This window comes from Salvelinus sp. IW2-2015, linkage group LG6.1 (assembly GCF_002910315.2).
Source record: "Salvelinus sp. IW2-2015 linkage group LG6.1, ASM291031v2, whole genome shotgun sequence".
NCBI lineage: Eukaryota > Metazoa > Chordata > Actinopteri > Salmoniformes > Salmonidae > Salvelinus > Salvelinus sp. IW2-2015.
Window position 1 is genome coordinate 9792106 of NC_036845.1, and position 20764 is coordinate 9812869.

The window sequence follows — 20764 nt, forward strand, 5'->3', positions numbered from 1 at the left end:
ATCTGTGACACGCGGGAAAGGGCGCTGTAAATTATTTTGAGATTTGCTTAGTTCGTTATCTTCTCATGGCACTAAATGCCTATTTGCGGGTAAGTGACACCAAGAAAGTTACTAAATTTGAAAGGTCAATGTACTGTCAACCTAGAAAAGTCGGGCGTCCAGTTCCCGAGACACACAAACACACAAGGATTGTTGTTGACAAATATACGTCGTTAGCCAGCAAGCTAATAACAACAACACAAGCTAGCTAGCTAACTACCCAAACAACTACTTCAGGGTCATTAGCGTGACTTGTATAATACGATTATTTTAGCTAGTAAGAAATGTTTTCTATAGCTGTGTTGACTTGGTTGTGCTTTTTGTACTGCAACTGAGAAAGCGGCAACACTAGCCTGCTAACTTGGCTAGATAATAACAGCTAGCTAGATAGTATCTTGGATTGCACACACATGGGACACATTCGTTAGCTGTTTTACTCGGCTATATACATTTTGTCTAGCTAGTAACAACTGCAAATATTTAATCATATTGTCATATTCTATGACAGAGTATATTTTACTGTCTGCTAACGTTAGCCCCCTCATGTAACTGTAACGTTAAACTGTCTTTCAGGCCTCGAAGCATGAAAGCCCAGAAACGCAAATCGAGCACCCCAGAACCACGGCCCATGCGTTCTAAAGCCTTAAAGAGGGATGAGACAACCTGTGCCCCCCAGATCTCCAATGGTGGTCCACTCTGCACTCTCTCTGTTAACAGACATATCTCAATTTCCACCCCGGCTAAGGGAAAGGGCTGTGGGATGACGGTCACAGATGGGCTGTCACCAATGAGACACTCTCCCAGGTTCAAGCAGAGGACCATTGCTTCAGGTACGAGGGATGAGAAAAGGAAGGGGAATGGAGAACTAGAGAGAGGGATGACAAGTAACGCATAGTGTGTTGCTGAGATATGAAGGGATGTGGGAGTTTATGTGCAAGGGCATTTCATTGGTTTTACATTTATTGGTTTTACATGCTTCAGTGGTGGGAATGTGATTAACTCCTATCTCATTGTGAAATCTTTGTTTTGTGTCTGCTGCAGGCCAGCTTAAGAATGGGGAAGATTGTCAGCTATCTCCCAGCCCCTCTGAGGCAGAGGAGGAGGACACAGAACTGGGCCTGGTAATCACCTTAGGTGAGCTTCTCAACTCTGCTTCTTGTGACACGCCGATTTAAACAAGAACAATTTCCAACCCCCCCCCCCCCCCCSCCCAGMCMMCCCYCAGATATCATATTCAAAACTGCAATAATTTCTCTTCACCTTATGGCGAAATTAGTATAATTGCAGGAAATTAGCTGTAAAGCCGAATTTTTTATCTCTTTGCCCTGTGGCAATTTTTTTTAAAGATTTGCATGAAATTAGTTATTAATTTGCTAAATCTTCTCTCTGCCCCATGACAAAATATGTAGAATTGCAGCAAACTTGCTTTCCAAACCCCTTGGCAAAATGCTTTCACACCCCTTGGCAAAATGTGTGGAATTTAAGGAAATTAGCTCTCTCCATTGTCAAGAGTGGGGGCTGCTAAAATGTTTTGCTCCCAACAATTTCACTTAGGGCCCCCAAAAGTCTAGGGCCTACTCTGACTGCATGTGTGGGTATGGATGTTGGTATGCAGACCCGTGAGCCACTGCAGCCCATCATGAGGAGTTCAGATTTATTCTGGCCCCCATCCCCATCAAAGTTGCTTATCCCTTCTTTATAGGAAGTGGACATACCCACCATTTTGGAAACACTGAATCTGATTTCTAGTGTATGAGAATTGGGTTTCTGTTTTGATGTGCACAAATTCGTTACTTCTGTCTGAAGATGGAGAGGATTGTGGGGGCCAGAGGCTGTCAACGAGGAAGAGCAGCTCGAAAATGAAGAGCACTTTAGACAATGGGCAGGAAGAGGGACACTCCGTGGCTGGAAAAAGGTCGTCGGAAGATTCATCCAGTGACAGTGAGGAGGATGAGTTTGAGCAGCTGGATATGGATCTGGAGAGGAAGTCACAGCAACACAACTTGACTTCTGTCAACGTACGGACCATCCTCCATGTGAGTTACCTGGAGTCTCAATCCGGGAAAAAGAGGGGTTAATGCTAACTGCTAAGTATTAACGTTAGTGTTGAACATTTTTGACTGACACCTGTGAATGTTGCCCTCAGGAGGTGATAACCAACGAGCATGTAGTGGCCATGATGAAAGCAGCCATCCAGGAGACGCAGGACCTACCCCTATTTGTAAGCGTCAACATACAGCAAGTTATACTGACAGTACAACTCAGTAATTGGTTGCTGATATCACTTGCAAGTTTTTAATGATTTCTCTCTCTGCCTGAATTCAATGTTGTTAACTTCTATTTGCTTCCCTCAGGAGCCCAAGATGACCCGCTCCAGACTGAAGGAGGTGGTAGAAAAGGGGGTGGTGGGTTTCCAGTAACACAACTTGCAGCTAGCTACCTTTTAATATTCTGTCCTGGATTCATCTCAATAGTCTAAAGCGGCTTCCTCTTCTCTTGCAGGGGATCCCCACCTGGAATATTTCTCCTATCAAAAGGGCCCTTGAAGTGAAGGTATGTCCCTGTCACACATAGTGCTAGTGTCATGTCAAATACTTTATTACTCCTCACTGTTGTTTCATCTCTGTTGCTTTCTCTCTCTATTTCGCTCTTTCCCTCTCATCTCGCTCCCTGCTTCCTCTCCCCAGCCCCCCCAGTTTGTTGACATCCCTCTGGAGGAGGAGGAGGACTCCTCTGATGAAGAGTACTGCCCCGATGAGGATGAGGAGGATGAGACTACAGAGGAGGTGAGGAAGAGCATTTTCAATCAGTCAAAAGTGTGTGCTACGTGACTACGATGTCATGCCTGTGACATTGTCGTTTCAGATGTTTTGGAGTGATGTGGACAGCACAGCCTCGTCCCCACGGTGTGCCCGAGGGGCGAGGCCCAGGACCCCTGGACACTCTGAGTGTGAAGAGGACAGATTTGACAGTCCCAGACAGGTAACACTCCGCACCTCTGCATTTGGCCTTTGATTGAAAGTTTTTGAAATAATTGGGGGGGAAAGAATGCAATTATCATTTTATTATTTTTTTGTCACAAGTACAGTGAAATGCCTTTCTTGACACCTCTAAACCTAACAATGCAGTAATCAATACAAATGTAATACTGAAGATAACATAAGGTACAACAACAACAACATACGAGAAATATAAATAAGAATACAAGAAAGTATGTTAACTCTGACCCTGTATATAGTATGTTAACTGACTGAGTTAATATTTACAATGTGCACTGTATGAGTGTACTGTAATGTTGGTCTTGGTTTATGTTTAGAAGCCAAGGCAGCCCAGACATCTGAGGGTGGAGACTGTTCCTATGGGGCCCCCTCCACCCCCATCTTCCACTGGCCCCTCCCGGCCCCTCAGGGCCCAAGACTGTACCTTCCTGGAGAAGCTTCACGCAGTGGAGGAAGAGCTGGAACTCAGCCCCATCTGCACCGAATCCTTCCAGGTACTGAAACTGTTAAACTATTAATGGGTTGCACTTCCGTCACTTAGTCGCATCGTTGCCATTGTTAAGAACTTAAGAACTTTCTACAGACGCCACAGCCATATTGGTCCCCGACTGATGCCAAGTCATTTTGGACGGGGGCTAATGCCTATTTAGTCTAAATTACAATACAGTGGCTTGGAAATATGATGGAAAACAACAACTTTTCCATCATTATGTCGTCGAACTTACTTTAGAGAGAGGGCAATGTTTCCATTAGCTAGCAAAGTTTGTCAAAAATAGCTAGCAATGCTGGCTAGCTAGATAAAGTTATACTGCATCTAAAGTCAATCTGGCGACATCACAATTATGACAAAAGGTTTTCCTACTAATTATTTGCCTCCTTTTGAAATGTCATAGGGTTTTCAAGCAACTGTAATGCTCTTTTGATGAAGTCTTCATCACCGCCATTGACAATGCATTGAGTAGAACGTTCATTCGGTCATCAGTCCTCAAGAGAATGTTCAAAACAATACTGTGACGAAACGTTCAACCCATGAATACTAGCAGACTATTCAGCTATACCAGGAAATCACCTGACTCTTATCAGGACCAATGTCAATGTGAATCTCTTTCTTCATTGGTTCCATCTCTCTGTTTCCAGCCTCTGACTGGAGGTGCAGGGTCTAGCCTGGTGGCGTGTCGTACCCGCTCCAAACGGACCCTGAGGAACGTGCCCCTAGGCAAGCTGGAAGCGGAGCTACATGCCCCTGACATCACGCCTGACATGTACGACTACAGCTTGGCCCTGGAGGACCGCGACTGGAGCGAGTGGCTGCAGGGCCTCATGACATCCGACATGGAGAATGAAGGTTAGGATTCAAAGAAAGGGATGATGAGGGAGGATTCAAGGATGGGCGGTGTACTATTGAAATGGAAAGGTCCAACCATGTAGAAACCAATGCAACAGGATTTTACATCATTCTCAAAAATGGGCCATGAATTCAGTTTTTCCTGGAGCAAATACTTCATTAGTGAAATACACAAAAAGTTGGCACTCCTCCAAACACTGAAAAGTGTGAAGCAGGTAGACTTGAGACAGATGGAGCTGCATTTAACCTGTGTGTGTACACGTTTTACGGGAGATGTGTGTGTGTTGCTGGTTTAATTGTTCTCTGTTTGCTCTGTCATGTTTTGCTCATTTTGACCCCCCCCCCCCCACTGCTCTGCTCCTGTTTGTCTCCCCCACACTGCCTCATCTTTCCCGTTTCGTCTTCACTGGTTATTGTTGTGTGTGTTGACAGCCATTTTACCCTTAGGCCATATACCTTTCTTCACTTTTAAACAGTTTAAAATAACTGTTTTTCTGTCTCTCGCGACCTCCACCTTCTCTTTTTTCTCTCAGAAGAGGGTGATGATGATGACGACCCAGAGTATAATTTCCTGGAGGATCTGGATGAGCCTGACCGAGAGGACTACAGGAACGACCGGGCCGTACGCATCACCAGTGAGTCTCTGTAATATTGTTTCCATACATCAACCCTAACCACAGACAGACATATAGGGGCCTGGTAAATTCCATTTGTTTAATTTAAGGAAAAAAATAAACCAACCTATTTCCACTGTCTCGAAAAGCTATTGGAGGAGCTTTTCGAGACAGTGAGGAGGATTATGGGATCATATCTGCAAGTCTCTTTCTTAAAAAAAAAATCTCTTTCTGAATCTCACTCTTTTTACCCCTTCAGTTCCAGGATGATGAGCTAATAGTGAATGGGCAGGATGACGATGGGCACGAAGAAGATGAAGAGAGGGAGGAAGCTGCTCCACCCCCGAGTGCTCCGCAATTCAACGTTCCACAAGCCATTCGGTATGATTCCACCCTGACCTTCTCCCTATTTCTCTCGGGAAAGAGCTTTCAAAAAGTGTACCGCCAACCCAGTAAGTAAGTAGCCTTGAGCTGGAACAGCTTGTAGGAGCAGATCTCCTGTTTCTGTAGCATGAGGCAGCTTGATGTACAATTAGACCCCCTGGACAGGACGCTAGTCTATCGCAGGGCCTTATCCCCAATCTATCTCCTTAATGCTGAGTGCCAAGCAGAGGCGCATTGGTTGCTATTTTTACAGTCTTGACTCGGCCGGGGATCGAACTCCCAACATTCCGATCTCAGAGTGGACACTAACCACAAGGTCACTGAGTTGGTCCACTATCCCAGTACCTCATATTAATAATGATATAGAGCTTTTAATGCGGCGCAAACAACAAGATGAAGCAACTAGACTTTTGAGATGCGCTTAAAATGCCAACTGTTTCATAAAATAGCATTATGATGAGCCAAATAATCCATTGCTTCCTGGTCCTCCTTGAGTCAACAGTGCTATCTATCCCAGAACTGAATGGATGTGAATGTGTGACCGTTTAGCTCACCCTTGCTTTTTTCTACAAACACGGTCCTCCTCTTGTTGACTTTGTGCTGGTTGCTGAGCCAAATTGGCCATCTGTCGTATGTGTTATGAACAACTGCAGGATACGTGACTGNAAACACGGTCCTCCTCTTGTTGACTTTGTGCTGGTTGCTGAGCCAAATTGGCCATCTGTCGTATGTGTTATGAACAACTGCAGGATACGTGACTGTAGCCACTTATGCGTTATACTTGTTTACATTTTTTTATTTCACCTTTATTTAAGAGAAAAAGTTGAGAAAAAGTTCTCATTTACAACTGCGACCTGGCCAAGATAAAACAAAGCAGTGTGACAAAAACAACAACACAGAGTTACACATAGGATAAACAAACGTACAGTCAATAACACAATAGAAAAATCTATATACAGTGTGTGCAAATGAAGTAAGGTGGTAAGGCAATAAATAGGCCAATAGTAGCAAAGTAATTACAATTTAGGAATTTACACTGGAGTGATTTACAGTTGAAGTCGGAAGTTTACATACGCCTTAGCTAAATACATTTAAACTCAGTTTTTCACAATTCCTGACATTTAATCCTAGTAAAAATTCCCTGTCTTAGGTCCGTTAGGATCACCACTTTATTTTAAGAATGTGAAATGTTAGAATAATAGTAGAGAATTATTTATTTCAGCTTTTATTTCTTTCATCACATTCCCAGTGGGTCAGACGTTTACATACACTCAATTAGTATTTGGTAGCATTGCCTTTAAATAGTTTAACTTGGGTACAATGTTTTGGGTAGCCTTCCACAAGCTTCCCACAATAAGTTGGGTGAATTTTGGCCCATTTCTCCTGACAGAGCTTGTGTAACTGAGTCAGGTTTGTAGGCCTCCTTCCTCGCACACGCTTTTTCAGTTCTGCCCACATATTTTCTATAGAATTGAGGTCAGGGCTTTGTGATGGCCACCCCAATACCTTGACTTTGTTGTCCTTAAGCCATTTTGCCACAACTTTGGAAGTATGCTTGCGGTCATTATCCATTTGGAAGACCCATTTGCGACCAAGCTTTAACTTCCTGACTGATGTCTTGAGATGTTGCTTCAATAAAACCACACAATTTTCTTGCCTCATGATGCCATCTATTTTGTGAAGTACACCAGACCCTCCTGCAGCAAAGCACCCCCACAACATGATGCTGCCACCCCCGTGCTTCACGTTTGGAATGGTGCTCTTCGGCTTACAAGCCTCCCCCTTTTTCCTCCAAACATAACGATGGTCCTTATGATCTAACAGTTCTATTTTTGTTTCATCAGACCAGATGACATTTCTCCAAAAAGTATGATCTTTGTCCCCATGTGCAGTTGCAAACCGTAGTCTGGCTTTTTAATTACGTTTTTGGAGCAGTGGCTTCTTCCTTGCTGAGCGTCCTTTCAGGTTATGTCGATATAGGACTCGTTTTACTGTGGATATAGATACTTTTGTACCTGTTTCCTCCAGCATCTTCACAAGGTCCTTTGCTGTTGTTCTGGGATTGGTTTGCACTTTTCGCACCATCTCTAGGAGACAGAACGCGTCTCCTTCCTGAGTGGTATGACGGCTGCGTGGTCCCATGGTGTTTATACTTGCGTTCTATTATTTGTACAGATGAACGTGGTACCTTCAGGCGTTTGGAAATTGCTCCCAAGGATGAACCAGACTGGAGCTCTTGGCTGATTTCTTTTAATTTTCCTATGATGTCAAACAAAGAGGCACTGAGTTTGAAGGTTGGCCTTGAAATACATCCACAGGTACACTTCCTATTTACTCAAATGATGTCAATTAGCCTATCAGAAGCTTCTAAAGCCATGACATAATTTTCTGTAATTTTCCAAGCTGGTTAAAGGCACAGTCAACTTAGTGTATGTAAACTTCTGACCCACTGGAATTGTGATACAGTGAAATCTGTCTGTTAACAATTGTTGGAAAAATTACTTGTGTCATGCACAAAGTAGATGTCTTAACCGACTTGCCAAAACTATAGTTTTTTAACAAGAAATTTGTGGAGTGGTTGAAAACGAGTTTTAATGACTCCAACCTAAGTGTATGTAAACTTCAGATTTAATGTGCAGATGAGGATGTGCAAGTAGAAATGCTGGTGTGCAAAAGAGCAGAAAAACAAAAACAAATATGGGGATGAGATAGGTAGTTGGTTGGATGGGCTATTTACAGATGGGCTGTGTACAGCTGCAGCGATCGGTAAGCTGCTCTGACAGCTGACGCTTAAAGTTAGCGAGGGAGATATGTCTCCAACTTCTCCAACAAGTGATTTTGCAATTCAATCCAGTCATTGGCAGCAGAGAACTGGAAGGAAAGAAGGCCAAAGGAGGTGTTGGCTTTGGGGATGACCAGTGAAATATACCTGCTTGAGCGCGTGCTACGGGTGGGTGTTGCTATGGTGACCAGTGAGCTGAGATAAGGCGGAGCTATACTTAGCAACGACTTATAGATGACCTGGAGCCAGTGGATTTGGCAACGAATATGTAGCGAGGACCAGCCAACGAGAGTATACAGGTCACAGTGGTGTATGGTATATGGGACTTTGGTGACAAAACGGGTGGCACTGTGATAGACTGCATCCAATTTGCTGAGTGTTGGAGGCTTGGAGGCTGGAGGCTGAGTGTTGTAATTGGGGATGGGATTTTCTAAGACAGGATTCAGACATTGCTAGGACATCAGGGTTGGCAGAGTGTGCTAATGCAGTGAATAAAGCAAACTTAGGGAGGAGGCTTCTGATGTTAACATGCATGAACCCAAGGCTTTTATGGTTGCAGAAGTCAGCAAATGAGACCGGCTGGGGACACACAGGGCCTGTTAACCTCTACATCACCAGAGGAACAGAGGAGGAGTAGGATGAGGGTACGGCTAAAGGCTATAAGAACTGGTCGTCTAGTGCTTTGGGAACAGAGAATAAAAGGAGCAGATTTCTGGGCGTGGTAGGATAGGTTCAGTGCATAGTGTACAGACAAGGGTATGGTAGGGTGCGAGTACAGTGGGGTTAAACCTAGGCATTGAGTGACGATAAGAGAGATTGCATCTCTGGCGGCGCCAATTAAGCTAGGTGCGGTCTCCGCATGTGTGTGGGGGTGGGACAAGTGGGCTATCTGAGGCATGTTGAGCAGGACTAGGGGCTCCACAGTAAATTAAAACAATAAGAGCTCCCCTAAACAACAGTATACAAGGCATATTGACACTAGAGAGAGGCATAAAGCAATCACAGGTGTTGATTGGGAGAGCTAAGACAACAGGTGAGACAACAACGGGTAAACAGCTAAGACAACAACAACAGGGAAATGGCGATAAATGGGCAGAGAGGGTCAGTTAGCTACACACAGGGCCTGAGTTCGAGGCTGGGGCTGACAGATAAACAAAATGAAGTACCGTGTTAATGAACAGTCCAGGAGGCATCAGCTGTGTAGCCGAGTGAACCTATCCATCTATGCTATTCTAGGAATTACTTGAAGTTACATACACACACACACACCAAGGCCTCCCTTCGGGACAGAGCAGCATAGGGGTGCTGTATCTGCTTGGGTAGGGAGGCAGAGAAATGCTCTGGTGTTTTCTCTTCCTCTGAAGTGTCAGGAGGTGGACAGAACTCACAGTAGAGCTACAATCCACAGTAACACACAGAACTCACAGTAGAGCTACAATCCACACTAACACACAGGACTCACATTTGAGCTACAGCTACTCAGACTAACAAAAGACACACACACACCACTAACAAACTCACTTTGTGTCTCACACACACATACACTCCCAGTGCGCCAGGTTTTCAGTAGCTGGTTGGCACATGTGCCTACTTTGATGTTTGAACTGTGACGTCTGTTGAGAGGTCTCTGTGTGTGCGATTTACCGTTTTCAGGCCACTTCTCTGAGCTGATGGGAGCAGAGAGCATTTTACTTCCTTCCAGCAACCCTCTACGCATGCACACGTTTGCGCCACTGTGTCCTGGTCCTGGCTGTAATGGGTGTCTCTAAATGTTAACGAGGCGGTATGACATGCAGAGAGACAGACAGGTTTTTCCACACTGTGGAGTAAGGGCTCTGTGACAGTGCTACCACTGATGACTCAGCAACGTTAGGGAAATTAGAGGAGGATAATAAAGGTGGGTAGAGAGGGTTAAGTCTCACCACTGTGATTTCAGTCTGCACAAGCGGAGCTACGCTTTCGTCACATTCCAAAAGTTCAGTGCACAAAAGTACGTAGAACTACGCAAACGAACCTCCATCAGATCCCCTTGTGTAGACTAGAGCCTTTTAAGCAGAAGATTGCATAATCCAAACATATACTGAACAAAAATAAAAACGCAACATGTAAAGTGTTGCTCCCATGTTTCATGAGCTGAAATAAAAGATCCCAGAAATGTTCCATATGCACAAAGAAATTATTTATCTCAAATTGTGTGCACAAATGTGTTTACATCCCTGTTAGTGAGCATTTCTCCATTGCCAAGATAATCCATCCACCTGACCAGTGTGGCATATCAAGAAGCTGATTAAACAGTATGAACATTACACAGGTGCCCCATGTGCTGGGGACAATAAAAGGCCACTCTAAAATGTGCAGTTTTGTCACACAACACAATGCCACAGATGTCTCAAGTTTTGAGGGAGCATGCAATTGGCATGCCGACTGCAGGAATGTCCACCAGAGCTGTGAATTGATTTTCTCTACCATCCTGAGCTGGCGTGGTTACCATTCATTTCTCTACCATAAGCTATGTCGTTTTAGAGAATTTGTCAGTATGTCCAACTGGCCTCACAACTACAGACCACGTGTAACCACGCCAGCTCAGGACCTTCAAATGTTGCTTCTTCACCTGCGGGATCGTCTGAGACCAGCCACCCGGACAGCTGATGAAACTGAGGAGTATTTCTGTCTGTAATAAAGCCCTTTTGTGGGGAAAAATGTATTCTGATTGGCTGGGCCTGGCTCCCCAGTGGGTGAGCCTATGCCCACCCATGGCTGTGCCCCTGCCCAGTCATGTGAAATCCATAGATTAGGGCAGAATTCGTTAATTTAAATTGACTGATTTCCTTCTTTGAACAGTCACTCAGTAAAATCTTTGAAATTGTTGCATGTTGAGTTTTTATATTTTTGTTCAGTATAATTCCAGTCAAGTGTGTCTTCAGTCCCATATCCCACATGGGCCACGTACTGATATTTTTGGTGATAAAGCCTGCTAAATGACCATAATCGAATACCAGCCAGTGTCCAGAGGTTTGGGATGGAGAGAAACCTGAAAGCAAGACGGCACAGCAGAGGTGTGCAGTGTTGAGGATCGTAGGGAGGACTACTCCCGACAAGGCTACTCTTAAATTGTTATTGAAATGTGGTGTGCTTTCTGGCGCCACATGACTATCTTAGATTCACCCAATGGGTACTTAATTTTGGTAGTAGTGAAGGAGTAGCTAGCTAGCGACACCTAACGTTACTGCGGAGTCCATAAACTGCAGTAGCTGAGCTCAAACTTCATCCGAGCCCTACTATGGAGAAGCCACACAGACGGGAGGGACAGTGAGACACCTTGATGACACAGTGCTGCCTGCCTGGCCATCTTTGCTTGCTCTCCCCTTACGACCACCTTTCTCCGATGACCACTCAAGCCATGAACTTTCCCCACCCTCTCAGGACCTTCCATCTCATGAATGATGTTTTTCTAAATTGCTTGTCTTTTTTATGCTTTAAAGCACTCTGAGATGATTTATGCAATGAAGTGCTATAAAAGTTGAACGTATTATTACGTCATCAATATGATTATTATTCCCTTTCCTGACCCCTGCCCTCTGATCTCTGCAGGTTTCAGGAGCCACTGGCTAACATGCTAACAGAGAGGCGGCGTACTGTGAGGGAGCAGATGGAGGCTCTGCAGCAGAGGAGAGCCCTCCAGGAGACCCCTGGCCGTTCCACCCCCACCGTCACGGTATCACCCCCCATGGTGCTGCTGCCACCTCTGCCCTGCCCCGTCCTCACGCTCGACCACACCCAGAAACTCCAGCTGCAGCAGCAAGTCCAACAGGTAGGTTGGCCCGCTCGTAAAACTTAACTGAGGAACTGAAGTTGGTGGAATATAACATTTCGATTTTCAAAGTTGCCTTATTATTGACACCAATAATTTTTATTATTTTCTAATTGTTGAAATATTGACACATGACACTGTTAGACTCACTGACCCCCACCCCCCCTTGCCTGTTTTGTCTGTCTCTGTTCAGCACATACAGCTGCTGACCCAGGTGCACCTGCTGTGCAGCCCTGTGGAGGCCTTGCACCACAAGGCCCACACCACCAAACAATACCTGGTGAGTTACTGATTCTCGCTCTCTCTCTCTCTATATATATAGGTCGACTGATTATGATTTTTCAACGCCGATACCGATTATTGGATGACCCAAAAAAGCCGATACCGATTAATTGGCCGATTTTTAAAAAACAATTTGTTTATTTGTTTATTTGTAATAATGACAATTACAACAATACTGAATGAACACTTATTTTAACTTTAATATAATACATCAATAAAATCAATTTAGCCTCAAATAAATAATGAAACATCTTCAATTTGGTTTAAATAATGCAAAAACAAAGTGTTGGAGAAGAAAGTAAAAGTGCAATATGTGCCATGTAAAAAAGCTAACGTTTAAGTTCCTTGCTCAGAACATGAGAACATGAAAGCTGGTGGTTCCTTTTAACATGACTCTTCAATATTCCCAGGTAAGAAGTTTTAGGTTGTAGTTATTATAGGAATTATAGGACTATTTCTCTCTACCATTTGTATTTCATATACATATACATATATGTTCGTATAGGCACTTTAGTATTGCCAGTGTAACAGTATAGCTTCCATCCCTCTCCTCGCCCCTACCTGGGCTCGAACCATCGCTCCACAAAAGCCGCGGCCCTTGCAGAGCAAGGGGAACAACTACTCCAAGTCTCAGAGCGAGTGACGTCACCAATTGAAACGCTATTAGGGCGCACCCCGCTAACTAGCTAGCCATTTCACATCGATTACGCCAGCCTAATCTCGGGAGTTGATAGGCTTGAAGTCTTGCGAAGAGCTGCTGGCAAAACTCACGGAAGTGCTGTTTGAATGAATGCGTACGAGCCTGCTGCTGCCTACCATCGCTCAGTCAGACTGCTCTATCAAATATCAAATCATAGACTTAATTATAACATAATAACACAGAAATACAAGCCTTTGGTCATTAATATGGTCGAATCCGGAAACTATCATTTCAAAAACGAAACGTTTATTCTTTCAGTGAAATACGGAACCGTTTCGTATTTTATCTAACGGGTGGCATCCATAAGTCTAAATATTCCTGTTACATTGCACAACCTTCAATGTTATGTCATAATTACGTAAAATTCTGGCAAATTAGTTCGCAACGAGCCAGGCAGCCCAAACTGTTGCATATACCCTGACACAATTTCACCTGATTTAATATTGCCTGCTATCCTGGATTTCTTTTAGCTAAATATGCAGGTTTAAAAATGTATACTTCTGTGTATTGATTTTAAGAAAGGCATTGATGTTTATGGTTAGGTACAGTCGTGCAACGATTGTGCTTTTTTTCGCAAATGCGCTTTTGTTAAACCATCCCCTGTTTGGCGAAGTTGGCTGTCTTTGTTAGGAAGAAATAGTCTTCACACAGTTCGCAACGAGCCAGGCGGTCCAAACTGCTGCATATACCCTGACTCTGCTTGCACAGAACGCCAGAGAAGTGACACAATTTCCCTAGTTAAAAGAAATTCATGTTAGCAGGCAATATTAACTAAATATGCAGGTTTAAAAATATATAATTGTGTATTGATTTTAAGAAAGGCATTGATGTTTATGGTTAGGTACACGTTGGAGCAACGACAGTCCTTTTTCGCGAATGCACACCGTATCGATTATATGCAACGCAGGACACGCTAGATAAACTAGTAATATCATCAACCGTGTGTAGTTAACTAGTGATTATGATTGTTTTTTATAAGATAAGTTTAATGCTAGCTAGCAACTTACCTTGGCTTCTTACTGCATTCGTGGTTAGAGCGTTGGACTAGTTAACCGTAAGGTTGCAGGATTGAATCCCTGAGCTGACAAGGTAAAAATCTGTCGTTCTGCCCCTGAACAAGGCAGTTAACCCACCGTTCCTAGGCCGTCATTGAAAATAAGAATGTGTTCTTAACTGACTTGCCTAGTTAAATAAAGGTGTAAAAAAAAAAAAAAAACTATTTCCGTTTGTTATGAAAACTTGAAATCGGCCCTAATTTATATATATATATATATATATCTCCTTCTCAAGTCCTAGTCTCTGTGTGCCTCCCACTCAGGAGGAGCTCCAGACGTTTGCCCAGCGTGAGGAGGCGATCAGGTCAGTCCGGGACCCAGGCTTCAGCAGCATCTTCAGGGCCTGTAACCTCCAGGGGGCGCTGTCTCTGGTCCAGGAGCAGGAGAGCTCTGTCTCGCCATCCGCTCCTTCTCCTCCAACCCCCCCTGCCAGGCCTCAAACACGCTCTAACAATGGTAATGAACTGGGAGGTCTGGTGTGTGTGTGTGGTTCATATGTAATGTGAAGATGTGAGAGTCTGAATTGTATGTACTAAAGATGGTATTGATAGCCTGTGTGTGTAGCTGTTTTGTGTTATCTATGTGTGTCAGAGGGTGGGTTTTGTGAATTGCGTGTAAGTGTTTGGTTGTCCCTGCAGTGCGTACATACCCTCTGCTGCATGCTGAGACGGCCTGGCTGCTCGCCACCCGCTCCATCTTCCTCTACCCAGAGCTCCTGCCCCACTGCAGCCTGGACCCCGCACTGCACCCTCCACGCACCAAGAACAACTTCTACACACGTGGAGAGGACAGGTACACGTGCACACACACACGTTTACACATGCTGCACATCCTGTGTGGGGACACAAACTCCACAGGAGCTCATGTTAACAAACAAAAACAACCTGTTAAAAAAACAATCCTCATTTTACACACAGTCCCTGGTCAAAAATAGCCATGCCAAACGTGAGTATTTTGTCAGTGAGTTGCCTGGTCAGTATTGAGCTGAATATTAACACTTGAAGGTGTGTTACCCTTTGCTGAAAAGAGGGTCTCTCTCTAGCTATCTCCAAACCCATTCAATGACCATTCACCGACATAGTTGGAACTATGAGGGCCTATGTCATCTTTATTCCTACAACCAAGCATCAAATTTCTCCTCGCATGTTTGAATGTTAGACTCAAGACTAGATATTTACTCGCAATGTGGATTTTTGTTCCAGGCTCATTGTACTTGGGCTGAAGCACTTCAGCCAGACAGAGCTCCCCTACCAGCTCATGTGTCGCTACCTCATCCGTACCAAGAAGCAGGACCAGCTACGCTCCCGTGTCAAGGAGCTGTGTGGCCACAAGACATCTGACAACGCTATCAAGGTGTGGACCTCACAACTCATTAATGCTTATCACAGTCTTTCTCAATGTTATGATCATGCCTTGATGTTATCACCTATTTCCATGTTGGGCTTTATCTGTTATTTTCTTCTCAGTTGTACTGTCAGCACAACATAGTTCCTGCCATGCAGGAGACCTGTGGCAGGGTGATGCCAGGGGAGGAGCGCCCCCCAGTGGAGAGAGAGATGTCTGTCATGCCCAACTGGCTACGGGTACAAACTCACCTACCACCACTCTCAGTATTTACTTATCAGAGAAAATGTAATTCTCCATTTTACTTCCCTTTTACTACTAATAGGTACTAATTCATGTAAATGGTTTCTCCTCTACAGAAGAGTCTACCATTCATCCACAGGGCGGTGATGGAGTATAATAAACCACATGGGAAATCCCCATCCAGAATACCTCCACCTCCTCCAGCACCTCCTTACACGTTCGCCAATGGGACGCGATATCCCCCATCTCTCCCTAGAAATGTCATCCTACGCCTACACCCCTGCATGAACTACAAAGGCGAGCGCCCACCCATCGCCCCTAAACCTCGTCCCTTCTACGCTTTCACCCATTCTGCCCCGCTTACGCCCCTAGCCAAAGCCCTGCCAGATACACTTCGCTTTCTGGCCCATGTTCCTGGACCTATCCCCTCACAAGGGGTCATCCTATTGGCCAAGGCCCCCAGCACTCCAATCCGAAGGGCCCTGCCATTGTCCCAGGCTCCTGTCACTCCTGCCCATGGAGCAGTGCCATTGGTTCAGGTCTTACCCTCCATCCCGGTGGGAGGCCCCCTCTTTGTGATGCAAACGAGTCCCAATCAAACAGAGAAAAAAACACCCTACCGGGCATCGTTTCGCAAACTGCTGCCCATCCAGCCGGCTACCCCAAATCCATCACCCCCACCCCCCTTGTTTGCTCTTCCAGCAGAGAATGGTGGTACTCCCTCATTGGTCACTAACTCAGCCCGTCGTGCTTGTGCTGCTCCAAGATTGGCCAAGCGGCCCTCACGCTCCACCCCTTCCCACCAGGACACTCAGGCTAAGACCAGAGCAGCTCTCGCCCGTACTCTGCCCAGGCCCCTCCTGCCTGCCCCACCCAGCTTGGAAGTTTCCCTGAACTATCCCCCCACACCTCCTGATAGCAGGCTCCAGCTAAAGTCTAGCCCTGTGTTCTTCTCTCACACGCCCTCCCCTCCCCTTAGCATCAAAACCAGCCCTATGAACCCCTCCCTCGACAATCAGAACATCACCTGGGGGCAACCAATCCATGCAGAGGTCAAAGATGAAGTTGGGTTTGACCCATCCTTAACCTACTCCCAAAACCTTTCTGGATACACTCCGAACATTACTAATACAGACACTTTCACACGCCAGTCTAGCAGCTCCCATGCTATTATGTCTCCGTCAATCATCCAGAGCCTCTCAGCCCCTAAGAATGACCAGTATGTACTGGTACAAACTGCGACCCATGGTTCTATGCAAATGCTATGGGTGCCCAAACACTGCCTGGTTTCAAACGGGTCCGTGTCATCCAATGCTTCAGAGAATGGGTTTCACCGGTCTGAAAGCCTCCCGTTTGGTCTGTCGCCTGCACCCCAACACAATATTACTGGGTTAACGAATGGCATACCTTCCTGCATCTCGCCACCCACCACTTTACCTAATGGCACAATGGGCTACCAGCAGGCACTGAGTGTCCGGTTGCCCAGCAACAGTGTTCTGACCAGCGGAGATGCTTCCGGGTCGAGTTTAGAGGAGCAGCTGCACCGATTGGTGGAGGGATTACGGGAAGAGGGGGAGCTGGAAGAGAAGGAGGGATGGGGGGATGTGGAGGGTCCTCTACTGACACTTTCTGAGTCACCCTCTGGGAGCCCCTGCTCCAGCCTGGAAAGCCATGCTGACGCCCTGGAGAGAATGATGGTTGGTGAAATGGAGGGAGGGGAGGATGGGGTGGAGAATAACAGGATAGGGGGAGAAGAAGAGAGGAGAGAGGTGGGGCTAGAGAGGTGGTGCATGGCAGCTACATCAACGCACATACCTGACATACCACCTGAGGGAAATTGTGGTGAAGAGGATGAGAGAAGGGAAGAAGAGGAGGGAGATTGTGGTGTGCATGGCATGGGCATGCTGAGTGGAAGGACTGTAGCACAGGAACAAACTGGAGGAGGAGGAGGAGAGAAGAATGGTGGAGAAGAGGGTGACCAAAGAGAAGGAGACAGTGGAAGAGGGGGAGAGGAGGAGAGAAACGGAGAGAAGGGTGAAGATGGAAAGGGAAGTGGAGAGGGGGAAGAAGAGGGAGAAAGAGATGGAGGACAGAATGGAGGAGGAGAGAAGGATGGAGAGAAAGACGGGGATGGAGAGCAGGAGAGGCAAGGGGAGGAGGAGGAAGAGGAAGACTTTGATGACCTTACTCAGGATGAAGATGAAGAGGAAGTGATGTCATCAGCCTCAGAGGAGTCTGTTCTCTCAGTGCCCGAGCTACAGGTACGTAACTTAAAAGTTTAAGTGTGAATTTTTTGGCATGAAAGTAGCATAAGGTTACCTGTTCAGACAGCTAGCAAATGTTTCTATTTTTACAACATTCTACCTTAATATATCTAGAAAGTTAAGAATATTCTCTTCATTAGTTCTTCATAAGCCTGCTAACGGTCGCCCACCATCCATCCCACAGGAGACCATGAAGAAGCTGACATGGCTGGCCTCAGAGCGGAGGCTGTGTGACTCTGAGGAGGACAACTCTCCAAACTCCCCCACCTCACCCAACTCCCCCGTCTCCCAGAACTCCCAGGAGGAGAACTCTGAGGAGGAGGAGGGGCCCACCAAGGGGGAGGGGCTGGAGTCTGGGGACGGCGGGGTCAGTAAGGTCCCTGGAGAGGAGGACGTGCCCCCTGGGGAGGGAACCCCCAGAGCCAGTGGGAAGGGAGCTGGACGTGGCAGAGGTCAGTCTAGGGGTGATGTAGACCCACTACAAAATGTTTTCATGTTCTCAGAAATGGTCTACTAAGTATTCACTTCCATATAAGTACTGATTTTAATCCTTGTTTTGTATCTTCTCTCTTTTCCTGTGGTTGGGTACCCTCAGGGCGAGGCAGGCCTCCTCGCAGTCTGAGGCGTAGTCGTCGTCCGGAGAGGGACAGTAAGGACACGTCCAAGCTGCTGCTGCTCTATGATGACCACATTCTAGACAACGACCCCCTCAGAGAGAGCAAGGACATCGCCTTTGCACAGGCCTACCTCAACAGGGTAAGGAACAAAAATGGATTGTGTTTTTTGTAATGTGGATTTTGAATCTCGGGTAGCATACTCTAAATGACATACTTCACAACAAGTTGCAAAGCATTAGTAGCAGTTATCCAATAAAAAGAAAAGGTTAACTTTAACTCTCGAACCCGTCTTCCTCCCTCAGGTGCGGGAAGCCCTTCAGGGCGTACCTGGTAAGGTGGAGGAGTTCTTGGGGCTGCTATATGAGTTTGAGCAGGAGGGTGAGGGGCGCAGCGCAGTGGAGCTCTTCTCCCAGCTCCGTCCTGTCCTGGGGGAATGGCCAGACCTCCTCAGAGACTTTGCGGCCTTCCTCCTCCCGGAGCAGGCTTTGGAGTGTGGCCTGGTAAGGATGACTTCACAGCCGCTTATCATTTCGTATTGGATATTTTCATAGATGCTTATTAAGGATCAGGCCCAATGTAACAGAGTGTTCACTAGAGGTCGGCCGAGGATGATTTTTCAACGCCGATAGCGATTATTGGAGGACCAAAAAGTGCCGATACCAATTAATCGGACGATTTTTTAAATATATTTTTGTAATAATGACAATTACAACAATACTGAATGAACACTTATTTTAACTTTAATATAATACATAAATAAAATCTATTTAGTCTCAAATAAATAATGAAGCATGCTCAATTTGATTTAAATAATGCAAAAACACAGTGTTGGAGAAGAAAGTAAAAGTGCAATATGTGCCATGTAAAAAAGCTAACGTTTAAGTTCCTTGCTCAGAACATATGAAAGCTGGTGGTTCAATATTCCCAGTTAAGAAGTTTTAGGTTATAGGAATTATGACGTGTCGACTATTTCTCTCTATACCATTGGTATTTCATATACCTTTGACTATTGGATGTTCTAATAGGTACTTTAGTATTACCAGCCTAATCTCAGTTGATAGGCTTGAAGTCATAAACAGCGGTGTGAATCAAGCATTACTAAGAGCTGCTGGCAAACGCAGTAAAGTTTGAATGAATGCTTACGAGCCTGATGCTGCCTACCACCGCTCAGTCAGACTGCTCTATCAAATCATAGACTTAATTATAATATAATAAACACCGAAATACGAGCCTTTGGTCATTAATATGGTCAAATCCGTAAACTATCATTTAGAAAACAAAATGTTTATTCTTTCAGTGAAATACGGAGCCGTTCCGTATTTTATCGAACGGGTGGCAACCCTAGGTCTAAATATTGCTGTTACATTGCACAACCTTCAATGTTATGTCATAATTATGTAAAATTCTGGCGAATTAGTTCGCAACGAGCCAGGCGGCCCAAACTGTTGCATATACCCTGACTCTGAGTGCAATGAATGCAAGAGAAGTGACACAATTTCACCTGGTTAATATTGCCTGCTAACCTGGATTTCTTTTAGCTAAATATTGATATAAACTTGAAATAGGCCTTAATTAATCGGCCATGCCGATTTAATCGGTCGACCTCTAGTGTTGATATATAATTATGTTCAACAAAAATTATTATTTGTCTTGTAGCCTAACACATTGTAGTGAATCTGCAAAGTTCTCACTGCTGATAAAGCCAATAATACTCTTCGACTATGATGTTTTATGTCCTGTCCAGTTTGAGGAGCAGCAGGCATTTGAGCGGAGTCGGCGCTTCCTGAGGCAGCTGGAGATTAGTTTTGGGGAAAACCTTTCTCACTACCAGAAAATCGTACGTGCTCTGCAGGGGGGACCTGGCCTTAGTCCTGCCAGCATAGAGGAGGTATGTCAGTATTCTACACCATTTACATTAGTTGTCACCACAGTAAACCAATGTTAAATCATCATTGTAATCCACCTGTTTTCTACAGCTTAAAGCACAGATGTCCTCCCTCCTGAAAGGCCACACGCACTTGCAAGGGGAATTCTGGGTATTTTTTGACGAGCTCCGCCCACCCTCAGCCCGTCCGTGGCAGTTTGAGGAGGCTTGTTGGCCAGAGGAGGCAGGGGGAGGAATAGACGGAGATGAGGGTGTTGGCTTGGGGTCAGGGGGAGGGGCAAGTGGTGGTTTTGAAGAAGTGACCCTCCCTGATCTAGAGGAAGAAGAGATTCCACCAATGACAGGTCGCAGCCGGAGGAGAAAGATGGGTTCTCATGGCATCTACAAGGTTTGAGGAAAT

The 20764-nt window shown here is 45.4% G+C and overlaps 2 protein-coding genes across 2 annotated transcripts in view; one reads left to right on the forward strand and one right to left on the reverse strand.

The window, feature by feature from the left end:
• The window catches only part of LOC111965006 (DNA-directed RNA polymerase III subunit RPC7-like), a 737315-nt gene that overhangs the window by 695842 nt on the left and 20709 nt on the right, over window positions 1–20764 (reverse strand). The window lies entirely within an intron of this gene.
• Window positions 1–20764, forward strand: part of gon4lb (gon-4 like b) — a 24125-nt gene continuing 3361 nt past the window's right edge. The window contains exons 1-26 of the mRNA XM_023988966.2: window positions 1–89; window positions 613–869; window positions 1081–1173; window positions 1846–2075; window positions 2186–2260; window positions 2394–2444; window positions 2542–2592; window positions 2727–2825; window positions 2905–3021; window positions 3356–3532; window positions 4176–4383; window positions 4917–5025; window positions 5137–5170; window positions 5257–5378; window positions 11755–11974; window positions 12168–12254; window positions 14275–14467; window positions 14650–14803; window positions 15214–15364; window positions 15478–15594; window positions 15715–17859; window positions 18047–18314; window positions 18458–18618; window positions 18782–18979; window positions 20224–20367; window positions 20456–20752. Coding sequence (XP_023844734.1) covers window positions 76–89; window positions 613–869; window positions 1081–1173; window positions 1846–2075; window positions 2186–2260; window positions 2394–2444; window positions 2542–2592; window positions 2727–2825; window positions 2905–3021; window positions 3356–3532; window positions 4176–4383; window positions 4917–5025; window positions 5137–5170; window positions 5257–5378; window positions 11755–11974; window positions 12168–12254; window positions 14275–14467; window positions 14650–14803; window positions 15214–15364; window positions 15478–15594; window positions 15715–17859; window positions 18047–18314; window positions 18458–18618; window positions 18782–18979; window positions 20224–20367; window positions 20456–20752 — 5772 coding nt within the window. The 5' untranslated portion in view covers window positions 1–75. The remainder of the gene's footprint in view (window positions 90–612; window positions 870–1080; window positions 1174–1845; window positions 2076–2185; window positions 2261–2393; window positions 2445–2541; window positions 2593–2726; window positions 2826–2904; window positions 3022–3355; window positions 3533–4175; window positions 4384–4916; window positions 5026–5136; window positions 5171–5256; window positions 5379–11754; window positions 11975–12167; window positions 12255–14274; window positions 14468–14649; window positions 14804–15213; window positions 15365–15477; window positions 15595–15714; window positions 17860–18046; window positions 18315–18457; window positions 18619–18781; window positions 18980–20223; window positions 20368–20455; window positions 20753–20764) is intronic.